The sequence below is a fragment of the Doryrhamphus excisus genome, linkage group LG9 (genome assembly GCF_037039965.1).
Source record: "Doryrhamphus excisus strain RoL-2023G ecotype Guam linkage group LG9, RoL_Dexc_Guam_v1.1, whole genome shotgun sequence".
Classification (NCBI taxonomy): domain Eukaryota; kingdom Metazoa; phylum Chordata; class Actinopteri; order Syngnathiformes; family Syngnathidae; genus Doryrhamphus; species Doryrhamphus excisus.
This window is the reverse complement of record NC_136365.1, coordinates 15,840,792-15,857,071: the sequence shown is the minus strand read 5'-3', so window position 1 is coordinate 15,857,071 and position 16,280 is coordinate 15,840,792. Positions and strand designations below refer to the sequence as shown.

At 39.6% G+C, this 16,280-nt stretch overlaps 1 protein-coding gene across 2 annotated transcripts in view; it reads left to right on the top strand.

Annotated features, from left to right (window-relative positions):
- The window catches only part of palm3 (paralemmin 3), a 34,855-nt gene extending 20,749 nt beyond the window's left edge, over positions 1-14,106 (top strand). For both annotated transcript variants that reach the window (XM_058091594.2, XM_058091593.2), the window contains exons 2-8: positions 1,163-1,215; positions 2,781-2,861; positions 5,646-5,761; positions 8,263-8,323; positions 9,779-9,809; positions 10,075-10,131; positions 12,239-14,106. In XM_058091594.2, coding sequence (XP_057947577.2) covers positions 1,171-1,215; positions 2,781-2,861; positions 5,646-5,761; positions 8,263-8,323; positions 9,779-9,809; positions 10,075-10,131; positions 12,239-13,068 — 1,221 coding nt within the window. In that variant the 5' untranslated portion in view covers positions 1,163-1,170 and the 3' untranslated portion in view covers positions 13,069-14,106. The remainder of the gene's footprint in view (positions 1-1,162; positions 1,216-2,780; positions 2,862-5,645; positions 5,762-8,262; positions 8,324-9,778; positions 9,810-10,074; positions 10,132-12,238) is intronic.
- Positions 14,107-16,280: the final 2,174 nt, after the last annotated feature.

Here is a 16,280-nt window from a genome sequence, read left to right as displayed (position 1 = left end):
TAAAAAAATATTTAAAAGTGACAAACAGGTTTTCAATTCTACTGCGAAAATATTCTGTTCATTAATATTGAACCCTACCAATTACTCCTCCGATAAGCGAGGCACAACTGTACAGTACGAGTGACTTAGTAGCTATACTTAGTATAATTTAGGTGTAATATCTGACTTACATCGCTTTCTTGTAAGTCAACAGAACTTTTATGTGACCCAATGACCACCGACATTGGTTCCACTGTAGTGTGAAATGTGCATTTGTTTTACTGCTGCCTGGATTTCTTGTAAAAACTAGAGATGGGTTTAATCTCTCCTTTGCTTTCCTCAAACAAAAGTTTATGAGAGTACATGGAGCGTGTGTGTTTGCGATTCCATTGACAACAACGAATTTGCTGCTCAAGACACTTTTCATGGAATTTAGTGAAAGTAATTATGACATTTGTTAAAGAAAATATAGCTTTGATCTTTTTGTTGTCATGCAGAACATTTGCCAAACCCCGGGTAGAATGACTTTTACTGTGAAGTGATTGTTTTCATTATATAAGAATATTTCCACAACCCCAAGTAATAAATGGTAGCAAAATGAAGTTCTCTTTCTTTGGGTTTTCCCAGTGTCAGCAGTCGGATGAATTCAATTATTTGTGTGTTGACTAAATTAGCCATTGATGCAGTGTGAGCCTCGTAAACTAACTAATCTTCGTTAAGTGTTTGTTCTTTAAATGCAGCATTAAAGCTTTTTAACATGCAATGTATTATTCGTGGATTGTGTTGCAGGGTGTAAACTTAGTACAGTATCATTGTTCCAAGTTCCACACACTGCATACCTGCACATTTTTTTTCATTGTGACTTTTTCTGAAGTTCAAATGATGCCTCGGCATTTACTGGAGGTACCCAAACATTTCCTCAAAAAACTTGTTTGGAAGGGTTGTGTCATGATGGAAATTTGTTGCATACTGGAAGGCCAGCTCCTTCTCAGGCCGGGGGACTCAAACGAATGCAACCATAGAGTTAATTTAACGAAGCATGAAAAGATGCATCCATGACCAATGACTTGTGAAATAAGCAAGGTCCATTCTGTAGAGCGGGTGGACTCAGTCAAACCGGACAATGCGTTGTTTTGTTTAATCCCTCGTCTTTAACCTTTGACCCCTTTTGTCTGTGTCTCAGGTGCAAGGATGGATGAAGCGGAGAAGTACAAACAGCGTCTGGAGGCCATTGCTGTGAGTCCACTGTAAAGAGCTGTTGGGAGCTCATACATAATTTAGAAAGAATGGAAAACAACATCAGGTTGCACTGAGCGCTACGGGGTATAGTCTTGTTAGTATTAACAGTGGCCAAGGCACAGACATGCCTGTCATGCTTTTTCACTTATGTTCTAGTCACTGTTATTTCTTCCATTTTTGTTCATTTTTATTCACGTTATTGAACCAAAAATCTAAAAAAGATGAATTATCTTATATTGACGTTATTGAAACTTATACATGCAAACCAACGCCAAAAACCTTCAGCCCTAGCGAGTCTGAGCTTTTCTTCCTGTGACTTACACACACCAGTGACCTGGAGAGATGGATTCCCAACACAGGAGTTACGGCTGTTTATCCTCAAATAACCATTCCACGTTCAAGACATCTTCTTCGTACTGGGGTTCGACTCCGACTGGTTGTGTATTAATTAATTTTTACGGTGTTGGAGAATCACTCCTGTATCAATCCTGTCCATTTACATGGACCCAAATATTCCAATTTCCTTTCAATTTATTTGCTCAAACGGAAAGAATGTAACTTTTGTATGCACCTCATTCCGAAAGAAAAGTGTCAATCCAAATGAATGTATAATCGGATTCAAAGGGGTGGAATATTCCTTTCCCCAATCCGATTGAGGTATCTTGTACCCGCTCAATCAGAAAGTTGTCAGGGTGCGTTCTTCTTCGTGGTGTTTTTCTTCGTGGCAAGCAGCTTTTGAGTGCATTACCGCCATCTGTGGAACAGAATCTAAACCCTTCTATACGCCATTCACAAGTCCAGTTTTATTAAAAAAGAAAATAATTCTTAATTATAAAATATTAGCAAGATTGAACTTTATCTTTTCCTGTTCCCGGGTGCATTCTTTCAGCGAATGCTGAGATATGACATAACACGCAGCTGGAGATGTTCTTCGAATTAAAAAAGATGGCGGCGAGCAATCTGCACTGGACTGCTGCAGAAAGTTTGTTTTTGAAACGAGATTTCAAGACTGGACGAACGAAAAACTGGCAATACGGAGTTATTCCAACAAGTGAAAGAAAACCTCGAGGAAGTCAGTATCACGTGATGTTGGTGTTTACGCTTTACTGCGCATGCCCCATTGACTATTCTGGTTGATTGTAGCGGCGCATGTAGACACGCGATTGGAATATTCCTTTCCACAAATATCATTGCTTTTGGAAAGGTCGATCGGAAAGATTCCATTCGGAAAGAGAAAAACTCCTCATGTAAACGTGGCTAGTGTCAGTGCCGACTTAATACCACTTGGAGTTGGTCTGTGTGGATCGAGCGCACATCTTTTGACAGTTGTGACTGAATCAACAGCACCCCTGCTGCCATCAGCCAAGTAGTGCATTCCATTTTACCTCCATTGCTTCAAGACACAATAAATCATCAAGCACTTCTACACAGTACTCTTAATGATAAATGAATTGAGTAATCACTTTTATGCCCGTCTCTCCAATCTGGCTACTTAATTTATGCCACAATTCATTCTCTTATTCAATTTCTGGCCTTCCTACCGCCTACATGTCTTCTTTCAGGAGAAGCGGCGGCTGCAGGAGGAGCAGGAGCGAGCCAAAAGAGAGATGGAGGATGAAAAACTGAGACTGCAGCAGCTCAAGGTCTGACACCTACCTGATTACTTAAGATGTCTCACTTCATGTCCTACCTCTCTCTTACACACACACACACTCAGATTCCTCAGTAGACTCATTCTGACTTGTTAGAGAGCAGATAGCCTTCATGTGTGTTTCCTGTTCACAAGCTCTCAACCTTTTTCTCCTGTTGAAGTGTTTCCACCCAGTGCAAGTCACAGAGGGCCTCCATTGTTTTCACATCAACAGCCTTTCCCACTTCCTACTCTGCTGTGTTACGCAGCCTGCGGCACATTCCTCAAATTGTGCACTATAGTGCAGCCTGTCGTATTGTGCATGCAGGTATGACTGCATCTGCACCCCGTAGGATACATGCATCCATGAGTTTGTTGACGTTGTGGCCATTAAAGCAAGTTGCAGGATGCTTTAATTTTTCATGAACTTCCGTCCTTTGGAGAGAGTTCTAAGTAGTACATTTATTACCTTTAACAATAGTGTCGCAGTCATAAAAGGAAGAACTTGTGGCAGGGTTATTGTATTTTACCTTCCGCTTAATCCATCACTGTCAATGTCAGCTGTTTGTTAAAAAGAAAAGAGAAGCATCAGCTTGAATATTGCCCCTAGCCTTGGTGGAATGTTTTGAGGTAGGCTGCATCAAGCCAGGGAAAGGGGCATGCAAGGTAACAGAGAAGAGCTTGTTCTCTGCGGCAGGAGAAGACAGAGATGGTTTTGTGCCCATTATGGTTAAGGACGCGAGCAAATAACTGTTGGCAGACTTTTTGGAAACCGGAGGACATTGGCTGGAGTGGAGACAGAGATTTCGGAAGCGTGTCATGGTGGCCAAATATTGCTGCGTTGGTGCTTTGTGTAATATTTTCTTTATGCCCTTGGAGACATGTTGTTGTGCAAAATTTATTTTACTTGATAAAACTTTGGAACCTCTATAAAGTGTGGCTCCTCGGAGAAGATAATACAAGTGGGACCTCCCCTAATCCCAGAAAAAGTGATTTTTCTGGAGCATGTTTTATGGGGCTTTCTGACGGTGTTTCCTCTCTCGCTGTAGGACCTAGAAAATAATTTTACTTTTAAACATAACTTTAGGTCACTTATTAGGTTTGAAGATGTCTGCATATATTTCTACCATGCAAATGTAGTTTTTTTTGGATTTTCATTTATTTTAAGGTCACCTTTGCAGTTCAGTTTGACAAATATATATGTACATCCAGTATCGGTATCAGATTCTTTCATAACTCACGCATTGGGAATTTCCAATGGCACCTTCGGAGAAATCCCATCTAGCTGTTATTCCTGCCGGCTGGCTTGAAAATGTAATGCAATGCGTCAGAGTTTGTGGAGAAGTATGTTCTTCCGGAATGCAGAACCACTATTTTCAAGTTACTAATCCTCGCCTCCGTGGTTGAAATAAACTATATTTGTCTCAAGTATCATTATCACTGAAAGAGGACGAGGAATAGGGCTAAGCCGAGACAGAGAAACAATGCTAACCTCTGAGCTCGCTTGAATGGAAAGTAGCAAAACAACAAGTACCCGAGCAAGTACAAGAGCAAGTGCTTAGAAAATTCCGAATTAGATTATTCATTCATTTTCTATCCCGCTTGTCCTCACGAGGGTCGCGGGCATGCTGGAGCCTATGCAAACTGTATTTGGGTGAGAGGCGGGGTACACCCTGGACTGGTGGCCAGCCAATCACAGGGCACATATAGACAAACAACCATTCACACTCACATTCATACCTATGGACAATTTGGAGTCAATTAACCTAGCATGGTTTTGGAATGTGGGAGGAAACCGGAGTACCCGGAGAAAACCCACTCATGCACAGGGAGAACATGCAAACACCGGAATCGAACACTGGTCTTCTACCTGTGTAGCCTACGTGCCAACCACTCAGTAGATTATTCATTCATTCATTCATTCATTTTCTACCACTTTTCTTCACAAGGGTCGCGGAGGTGCTGGAGCCTATCCCAGCTGTCTTTGGGCGAGAGGCGGGGTACACCCTGGACTGGTCGCCAGCCAATCACAGGGCACATATAGACAAACAACCATTCACACTCACATTCATACCTATGGACAATTTGGAGTCAATTAACCTAGCATGGTTTTGGAATGTGGGAGGAAACCGGAGTACCCGGAGAAAACCCACTCATGCACAGGGAGAACATGCAAACACTGGAATCGAACACTGGTCTTCTACCTGTGTAGCCTACATGCCAACCACTCAGTAGATTAGTAAGTGTCAAAAGAGAGAATATGTAGTTCACTCATGGGACAAAAATGAGCTAACAAGGTGCTGCCAGCCATGGAAAGTGCCGGAACGTCGAATGAGATTCAAACATGTGCGATCACACACGTTGGCATAGATAGGCTGAGCATGTGACACGCTGTCGGACTATTGCTTATTTTCCCGATATGTATATAGTAAGAAATATGTTTGATATATCTTTTACAGATTGCATTCGATTCATAATATGTCAGGCCACTATTTATGGATTTGAGATCCTGCAGAGCATTTAAAGAATGTTACAAATAATATCCTATCATATCCCAGGGAGTTGGGAAATGTTCAAGCAATACGGGCAAAATAGAAGTACTATTTTAACAGGAGGCATGCAGGGTGAGCCAGGAAAAGGCAATAGTGAACCAGCAGGAGGAAAAAGAAGAGGAAACAATAATGAGGATGAATGTGACAAAAGATAATTATAACTTCAAGGCCAATTACATAGTGCAGACCTCCACCAAGGCTAATAGTCTTCTTCTGATGTGACAACGCTCTGTCTTCCCCCCTAGAGGAAGTCTCTGAGGGATCAATGGTTGATGGAGGGAGCTCCTTTGTCTCCATCCTCCCAGGATTCCCAAAGCCCACGCTCTTTTCCATCGGCATCTCCGGAGGTGGGAGAGAACAGGTATGAACACAGCCACAGTGTACAGAAGACATGCTTTAGTCGTGATTTGACACCTCATGCATAACCTATGACGCCGTGCTCCCCTTTTTGCTGCGTCTTTCACTTGTAAGCTGTGCTGCTGTTGTGCATTATGTATGCTTTGGCAAGAGTTTTTACTCTGCCAACTCTTTTCTCTACCACACGGAACAACATTGTCAAGTCCCCAAAGACGACGCTCCCATGATTGCATGTGCTTTTATTATTGTAGAGTGGCTCAGCTCCACCTCGTTTAGCCAAAATTTTAAAGTATGGGTGTGCAGCAGTGTGACCATATTGCTATCATCATAATTAAAAGGAGTTTTCAACGACTATACTGCTGTAAAAGTTCATTGTTTACATTATTGTATGGGTATCTTTAAGATGGGGATGACAGAAAGTGGCATAAGACTGAAATATGTTGTCAGCTACATTAACTCATTCAATTCCAACAATTTTTCAAAAGCCATCCCGCTCATTCCCAGACATTTTGGATGATTTCGATGAGCCTCCCATCTTTCATCAGGAAATTAAAAAAAAACATTTTCTGTTCTTTAGTAATCAGCAGTCGAACTTAGGTAAGTTTCGGCAAAATATCAGTTCTCAACAAAAAAAGCATAACTTTCACTTTGACAAAAATGTAGTCATATATACCGTATTTTCTGGACTATAAATCTCACTTTTTTTCATAGGTTGGCTGTTCCTGCGACTTATACTCCAGAGCGACTTATAAATGGAAAAAACTGTCTAGATTTCCAAACATTATGTGTGTAGCAGACATTGCGTGCATATTTTTTTTGCAAAAAAGCACATCAATCATGATTTCCACTGCAAATCATTTAACAGGATGCAATTATAATTCATATCATATTCATACCACTCAATAAAACCACGATATTCCTGCAGATTTTTTTTTGGTCCTACCAGCCTATCCCACTAATACCCAGGATTAAATCATCAGTCAATAAAAGCCCAAACGTGACCTAAGATTCATTTTATTGTCACTGTACCGTACCTCAATGATGTAACAACTACACCCATGGAGTTTGTATTTCACCTACGGCTAACAAATTCTAAAAAAGTATTTTCCGGACTATAAGTCGCACTTTTTTTTAGGTTGGCTATTCCTGCGACTTATACTCCAGAGCGACTTATAAATGGAAAAACTGTTTATATTACATAAACACTGGACACCTTTTCTGTTCGTTTATTTTTTGTGTAGCTGAATAACCATTGTGTTAGCATATCTTACACCTATTCAGCCTGTTTTCTATTCTTTTATTCATGTTAGAACTTGCCTTCCAAGAGGACGTAATGTCTGTTTTGGTCAAGTAGTTTGTAAATTTGTAAAATAAATTACCCGCAAAAAGTGTGAATTATGTATGGTTTTTTTCTACCAAATTATGCATTTTTGGCCTTATACTCTGGAGCGACTTATAGTCCAGAAAATACGGTATTTAACCAAAATGTCTAAACAACGATGCCACAACATAAACAAAAAAAAAGATTATTTTACGTGAAAATTACCATTTTTTTTAAAACGATAACACCATGAACAATTTACAATTTCCACGTTCGTAACTGGACTGTGTGCATGCGTTAACATTGCCCTTTCCTTCTCGCTTCCCAACAAGATGCCTTTTTACTTTGTGGTTGCTGCTGAGCATGTATTTCTATGGGAGAGGTGGCATTTCTGCCACCTTGTGGCTGTTTTGTTGGCTTAAAACCACACCACACACAATCTATACAATTGTAGAGTTGCATCATCACCTCTTTGTGCCTCTCACTCCAAAAAACGTAAAAGACGTATAGATAAGTGTTTGGTAGCGGATGACTTGAGCTACAATTGCATTTATGTTACTCAAAACCTATATAACATTGATGTTATATGTCAATATGCATAATTGGAAACAAGTAAATACACAGTGTGTGGAATGAATAATGGCCTAAAAGATTGCTTCCAGCTTCTCTGCTGTTGCAAAGTGTTAAGGAGAGGACGACAGGGATTGTCCGTGATGGAGAGTAGTTTGCTCACTGAACCTTTGTCCTTGACTGACTCCAGTGTCTGAGGCTGAAAAAGACAAAGCAATGGATGTTTGTGCTAAACATGAACCATCGTGTCTCAACATGGACATTGTGTGGTACAATGATGTCACCACAACATGAGAAGTGTCCTTGCCTGCCCACTAATATTTTAGACCGAGGTTACAATGGAAAAATGTTTCAGTTTACAAAGCAGTGTTGAAATAGAGTACATAGATACAATATTGTATAATATTGAGCCCACTTCCATCTTGCACTGGATCTATAAGCGCAAAAAAATGTTAGCTCTGATGCTACGTTGCTACGATGATACGTTGGCGAGTCCACCAATATCCTCCTCAGTCGCCATGGCAATAAGAGAGCTACTATTCTCCTTATTACAAGCCAGTGTACATTATTGCTATCAGTGCATTTTTGACTCTGTGTGTATGTACCCATTTTAGATCAAAGAGTGAAGAGGTTTCAGGGGAAGAGGAGGAAGAAGAGACCACAGTGGGCCAAATGGTGAGACACACACACACACACACACACTTGCCTTCATCGTGAACATCAGCAGGTAGAATCTGTGTCAAACAAGCTTTTTCTATCATCTTCCATTCGGAGGATTTATCCCAACTTCAAAAAAATAAAGGATTTATGTTGCTAATGTTCTGAACTCCTGTTGCTATGGTAGTATTGTATTGATCAGAATAATGCTGCCTGGAGGAGTTGTGACATAGCTGGTCTGTGTGAATGGACAGTACAGTAAATACTGTAATTAAAGCCGGGATGTTTATTTACCTAATCTGGAAATAGGACGGGCGGTTAATTGGGAGCAGGTGATGATTTGGAGAGAGATTGTTATAGTTATTATTATTATTATTATATTAGATTATTATTATTTGAGAAATTCCATCCATTTGTTTTCTGTACTGCTTGTCCTGCTTAGGGTCACGGGTATGCTGGAGCCTATCCCAGCTGTCTTTGCCAACCAATCGCAGGGCACATATAGACAGACAAACATTCACATTTACATTCAGACATGTATGCCAGAGGTGTTCATCTCGTTTTCATTGAGGGCCACTTGTAACTGTCAATATATATATGAATACTCTATGAATGTCAATATAACCTCATGATATTATTACATAGTTGCATGGGATTACTGCATTATATTTTTACTAACAAATGGATGGAGAATGTCAAGGCGACAGGTAGACATTCGGGTATTTATTTTGGTAACAAAAATGCTTGAAATATCTTGATCAGATAATATTGAAGTTGAGAAGCAGAACTGAAGGTAGCAATGATGTGGATGCTGAGGTTCTCATTGGGAGTGACCAGGATACATACATCAGAGGTACATCGCATGTTAGAGGCCTTGGAGATAAAGTCAGCGAGACCAGACTGAGATGGTTTGGACATGTCGGGGGGGTGGAATCAAAATTTCTTCGAGGTTGACAGGTGAGGAATATAATTACGACAATCTCAATAGATGTAGTTATTTAAACATCAGTCAAGTTCAGTTAGAAAAGTAAGTCATTATTACTCTTCTCTTGCTGTTTTTTTTTCTGGGTGTTTTTTTTAATATCCATAGGAAACCTTTTAGCTAAAATCAGCCAGTTTTATTAACAAAAAAAAAAAGAATAGCGTAGATGAGTGATGCAGGCTGTGATGGAAGAGACTTTAATGTGTGACCTTTACATCAATTTGCCGGCAACAAACCCTGCCAGAAAATCTTTTAGTGGGCACGCTGAGGGTAATTGACAACAAATGTCTGTCACTTTTCTTTTTTTTTCCATTTTGGCATCTTTTTACTGTATTTTATCTTGGAAGCAGGCTGATCTTTTCTCTTCGATGCACTTCTGTTTTATGGTGATATTAATGAAGCTTTATGAATTCACATACTTGAAAGACAATAACTTTGCAGCTCACTATCACAAACTCAATCACCATAAATACATATTTGCCTTTTTACAGGAAGCAGTGGAAATGGAAGAGGATGGAGTGGGTAAGTGGGAGGACTCATTCTTTGGCAGGTGTTAAACAAAAATGGCAATGTGCACGTCAGAAAATCTGATGTTGTGGAAGACTCATAGATATGAAAACAACTTGATGACATCCATCTGTCTGCATCGTGTTTTATTTTATATTAATAACACTGTGCCACATGGTAACTGTTTGCTCCAATTTTGACTTCTCCCAAACAAAATGTGAGTTCCACAATACACCTGTACGCAGAACAAAACTTGACAACAAAACATTTCCCTCTTCAGAAATGTTACGAGGTGGCGTTCTGCAGAATGGAGACGACAGCAACACAAAGAGATCAGGTGACCTATTTGTAACAACACACACATACGACCTCGTCATAAATATCCACTCACCCTGAAGCCTATTATGCATTGGATACAGACATACCAGCTTGTTCATGTCAACATGAATCCATGTCAAATCTTCTTCAGCCTTCTCCTATAAAGTCACATTTCCCTCAGGCCATAAGTTTCAATTTCAGTTTAAACCACTCGTCATGCATCGCTGCACGTTATTAGGGAATTTTCCATCTAGGAAATTATGTAAGTCCAATTAATCAGTTCCAAAATATACATTTAATAGCGTTTCTCACCTTCTTTTTTAAATTGTTGTCACTCACAATTTTTTTTCGACCCCATGGTGGGTTATTTAGTAATCAACACTCAATACAAAATGCACAGACAGTGAGTCAGCAAAGCAAAGGTTACAATTATTCTGAACCAAATAGTACAGCGCAAATGGTCAAGGTTGTTACATGTAAAATTGTATGAAAACTGAATTTAAAAAAATCTATTTTGTATGGCAAAGATTGGTGCTAAATCCAGACAGATGGGAGGTTAACCAACATTTTGGAACGGTTAGTGTTCACCCTCGGGTGTTACTGTTAAATATTTATAACAGTATTTATATATTTAATTATAATTATGTATAATTATATTCATTCGTTCATTCATTTTCTACCACTTGTCCTCACGAGGGTCGCGGCGGGGTGCTGGAGCCTATTCCAGCTGTCTTCGGGCGAGAGGCGGGGTACACCCTGGACTGGTCGACAGCCAATCACAGGGCACATAGACAAACAACCATTCACACTCACATTCATACCTATGGACAATTTGGAGTCGCCAATTAACCTAGCATGTTTTTGCAATGTGGGAGGAAACCGGAGTCTCCGGAAAAAATCCATGCATGCACGGGGAGAACATGCAAAGTCCACACAGAGATGGAGGGGGTGGTGTATAATTATATTTAATTAAAATAATATAATAATTCTTATATATAATTATAATAATATAATAAAAATAACTTAAAAGAGTTATATTTATGTATAACAGTATAACAATATATTCATATTTGCACATGTGCTCATTCATATGCATACCGTCTTTTAATACCACCCGGGCCTAAATCCATGTGTCGCCTGGAGTTTGCAGTTTTAGACGGCACTAAGTTATGCAGCCTTGTCCCCGCTGCGCTTCTCAAGGTGATTAGTCACATAGCAAACGTATCTTAATTAAAAAACATTTATCGTGGGTGATTGACACTGTTGGCATACAAGTGTAAAAATAAGTTAACCGCTGATAAAAGCCAAAAATACATAATGAAGAGAAATACAGTATATAAAAAGTATGTAAGACAAGTCGCATTTATTTAGACATGTTGTAAACATGTTAATTAACTATGTTAACAGAACACATTAACTCAGCTGCATCATGAGTAGGCTAAATTAACATGACAAGCCAGCAATTCAAACAACTAAGTTACCGATAATCTAGTATAATTAAATTTTTTTCTTCAGGAGTACAGCCGTCCCTTGCAACCTCACTCTATTACGTTTTTTTTAATTGTTTGATTAGTAAGTGACACACTGTTTTGTTTGACCATGGACTATTATTAGTTTCCGTCTTCCTCCCACATTCCAAAAACATGCTAGGTTAATTGGCGACTCCAAATTGTCCATAGGTATGAATGTGAGTGTGAATGGTTGTTTGTCTATATGTGCCCTGTGATTGGCTGGCCACCAGTCCAGGGTGTAACCCGCCTCTCGCCCGAAGACAGCTGGGATAGGCTCCAGCACCCCCGTGACCCTCGTGAGGAAAAGCAGTAGAAAATGAATGAATGAATGAAGTTCTATGGTTATCATCATTCTTTGACTGTGTGACTTTGGTCAGTTTCCAACGTTAAGGGCGTTGCAAAGAGAGCTGTTCCGCATAAAAATGAGAAATGAGTTTTTCTGATGTATTGTTGGCAAAGCATAGTCTAATTGCAGTGAAGCGATGAAACACAATCATCCCCAAGGATGTGGTTGCTAATAAAATGAGCATATTAAACGATGAAGAGCACCATCTTGTCATAATCTAATATTTGATGCTCTAATGAGCAGGAGATTAATTGAAGTCATATCTTCAGGGAAAGTTCACGCTGACGTGAAGGCGAGCCAAACCTCATGGCGGCGGGATGAAGATGGAATTGCCAATGGCGGCGGAGACTTGACGGAAGGACACGTCAGTCAACATGATGGAGATTTGGAGCTTTGGAACTCTCAGGCCAACACCACAAATGGACCAATCGAGGAGAACGCTGAGTCGAGTCTGCTTGTTAACGTGCCAACTCTGACCCACACGGAGCTGGATGAAGGGGTCGTGGTCATGAGGGCAGAACGTGTGATCATCACAGATGATGAGGAGGAAGATGACGCACCACAGGAGGAGCAGCAGTACAAGGAAATTCCACATTCAGTTGGAGAAACGGTTGAGAAGGTGAAAGTATCTCTGGAGGCTTCCATTGAATCAGTTAGGAACGAGCAAACGGGAACAAATGAGGACAACCAAATGGAAGGTTCAGCATCTGTGGTGGTGATGCAATCAACAGCCGCCCCTCTAGACGGCCCCCCAGTAGCTCCTGTGCCGGTCTACTCTGAATCACAACCTTCAGATGCTCCACAAGCTGAAGTAGAAATCACAGAAACAGCTGACTCGTCTTCCTTAAAAGCCTCAGACGAAGGCATCGCTAAGGCCTCTCAGTTCCACGAGGTTCCCCTCAGCGATACTCAGGAGAACCGCACAACGGAGGCGGAACCTGACGAGCAGGTACCACTCCTGGAGGAGGTCAAAGCTCCAAGCGTGCAGAAGGAAGAGGCTACCACGGCTTCTGATAGCCAGCCGTCTGGCACAGAGACACGAGGAGAGGCGATACAGGAGCCTAAAAAGAAAAGCTGCGAGTGCTGCAGTGTCATGTAAATCAATAATTGATATTATAACCCCCTCATACTTTACGAAAAATACCTTTTTACACTCATTTGTATTGAGTACATGACGTCACTGGCTCCTGCTTCTTTTAAAATGAAGATGCACCTTTTTTTTAAAGATATGACATGCTCTCCGAACCTGCACAGATTACAAGAATCTTTATGTATACCATATTTTTTGGACTATAAGTCGCTCCGGAGTATAAGTCGCATAAGGCTAAAAATGCATAATTAGATAGAAAAAACATACATAAGTCGCAGTGGCGCAGACCTCACAGCTAGGAGACCAGGGTTCAATTCCACCCTCGGCCATCTCTGTGTGGAGTTTGCATGTTCTCCCCGTGCATGCGTGGGTTTTCTCCGGGTACTCCGGTTTCTGCCCACATTCCAAAAACATGCTAGGTTAATTGGTGACTCCAAATTGTCCATAGGTATAAATGTGAGTGTGAATGGTTGTTTGACTATATGTGCCCTGTGATTGGCTGGCGACCAGTCCAGGGTGTACCCCGTCTCTCGCCCGAAGACAGCTGGGATAGGCTCCAGCACCCCCGCGACCCTTGTGAGGAAAAGCGGTAGAAAATGAATGAATGAATGAAAGTTGCAGTGGAGTATAAGTCGCATTTTTTGCGGGTAATTTATTTTCCAAACTACTTGACCAAAACAGACATTACGTCCTCTTGGAAGGCAAGTTCTAACATTAATAAAAGAATAGAGAACAGGCTGAATAGGTGTAAGATATGCTAACACAATGGTTATTCATCTACACAAAAAATAAACATAAACAGAAAAGGTGTCCAGTGTTTATGTAACATAACAGTCGCTCTGGAGTATAAGTCGCAGGAACAGCCAACCTATGAAAAAAAGTGCGACTTACAGTCCGGAAAATACTTTTTTAGAATTTGTTAGCCGTAGTTGAAATCCAAACTCCATGGTTGTAGTTGTTACATCATTGAGGTACGGTACAGTGATGATAAAATGAATCTTAGGTCACGTTTGGGCTTTTATTGACTGATGATTTAATCCTGGGTATTAGTGGGATAGGCTGGTAGGACCAAAAAAAAAAAAACTGCAGGAATATCCTGGTTTTATTGAGTGGTATGAATATGATATGAATTATAATTGCATCCTGTTAAATGATTTGCAGTGGAAATCATGATTGATGTGCTTTTTTGCAAAAAAAATAAAAAATGCACGCAATTTCTGCTACACACATAATGTTTAGAAATCCAATAACAGTTGTTACTTTGGTGTCCTTCGCCGTTGGACTCGTTAAGCCAAGTATGGAGCCAAATTACCCCATGAAAAAAACATCGAAAAAAAAATCATGTGGTGTCCTGATCATCATGATTGTTATCAGAGACATACATATATTTCGTTAAGTGCAAGGTTTTATTTACTACTGTTTTTCATAAACTTAACATTGTACAGTTACTTTTTTATTTGTCTTTGCGGCGATTGAACACTACATAAAAATTAATTTGAGTTAATCTCAAATCTTCAAATGTTGACGGCCTTATTGGGTTTTTAAGCAGCAGGTTCAGAGAACGTGTCACAATTATTATTATCATGCTAATTAAAAGTGCTCATGGCATTGAATCCATCGCAACTGGACTAATGCTAGTCTGACTAGATAGAACAGTTCTAGTCTAGTGATTTGTCAAGATCTAACGTATTTATCCTCAAAAAAAGAAGGACCAAACGACCATTGTTAAGATACAATGGAGTGGGGACTCTGCCAGCCAATGACAGACAGTCGTTAGGGTGGATGGGTGATGGTGGACCCACCTGAAGCCAAGGTGGCTAGGACTACTATTACTAATGCTACTTTAGCTTTTAGTACCTTTATTGTTCTAGGGTTCCATTCAAGACACTATGCTAAAATACCGTTTATGATGTTACCCCAAGTTTGGACACACATTCCCATGCTGGGCATCCAAACGTTTGACTCGTAGTGTATACTGTAGAATATTTAGGAGCCAAAACAGTGTAGTAGTTACATTTTTGTTAACATTTGTATTGTTTTTAATTTTCCCATTTTTTGCAGGGTATTTACCCCCTTAATTTCTCAAAGCATTTTTCCAGGACATGTCATAAAACCTACATTTTTATTCATTTTCTACACCCTTGGTCGTCATTAGGGTGACAGGAGTATGCTGGATTCTAACCCAGGATACACCCTGGACTGGTCACCAGCCAATCGCAGGGCACATTTCAGATTCAATGACATGAGAGACATATTTTATAATCAGTGAATTGATGTATACATATAATTCATTTGAATGTAAATACAGTATTCTTGCTTAAAATGATGCAGAGCAGTTCAGAGAGGATATTTTTCTAATTAAATGACTTAAAAAGATGAATTATTTAATACATTAAATATGCGGGGTGACTTTTACACCTGTTCATTCATATGAAAACCAAAGTTTTTAATTTAACCATATTGAAGAAAGTTTTGTATATACATATTTATACTGGATACAGAAAAAGGGTTTGTGCTTGTAGGACTTTTTGCAATGGCTGGTGTAATGATTAAAGTGGTGTTATATATTGTTTGCTGTTTTTTCTTCTCCCCCCAACCCCCACCCACCCCCCACTTGTGGACTTTTAACCAATATTGACAACATCACATGTACCCAATTTCCCAATCCAGTTCAGTATTCGGTATGACCAGGGGTGGGCAAACTTTTTGACTCGCGGGCCGCATTGATATGACAATATCAATACCCGGGGGGGGGGGGGGGGCAGACTATATATTTTACACGTAACAGTCCACCTGGTATTATTGTATCTGTAAAATTGTCATGCAATCTGCTTTTATTATTTTATATTTATATTTAAATATTTCAAAATAATAAAATATTATAATAATTACAATAAAATTAAAATAATAATTATTATATTATTATGTAAAATATGCAAATATAACAATAATATTATATATAATTAATATAATAATTAGAATTAATATAATAATTATAATAATCATAATACTTCTAATAATAATTATAATAATCTAATAATAATAATTATTATTATTATTATGTGCTTGTGTCCCTTTTTTCAGGAGCACTTTGTAAACAACAGACCATGTCAAAAAACGAAATTGATAAAACCATCAAAAGGTTGGCTCAGGCCATGATGCCAGGTTGTATGTTGAGTTTAAATGAAATACTTTGGAAAGATTGGGCGGGCCGCATTCAA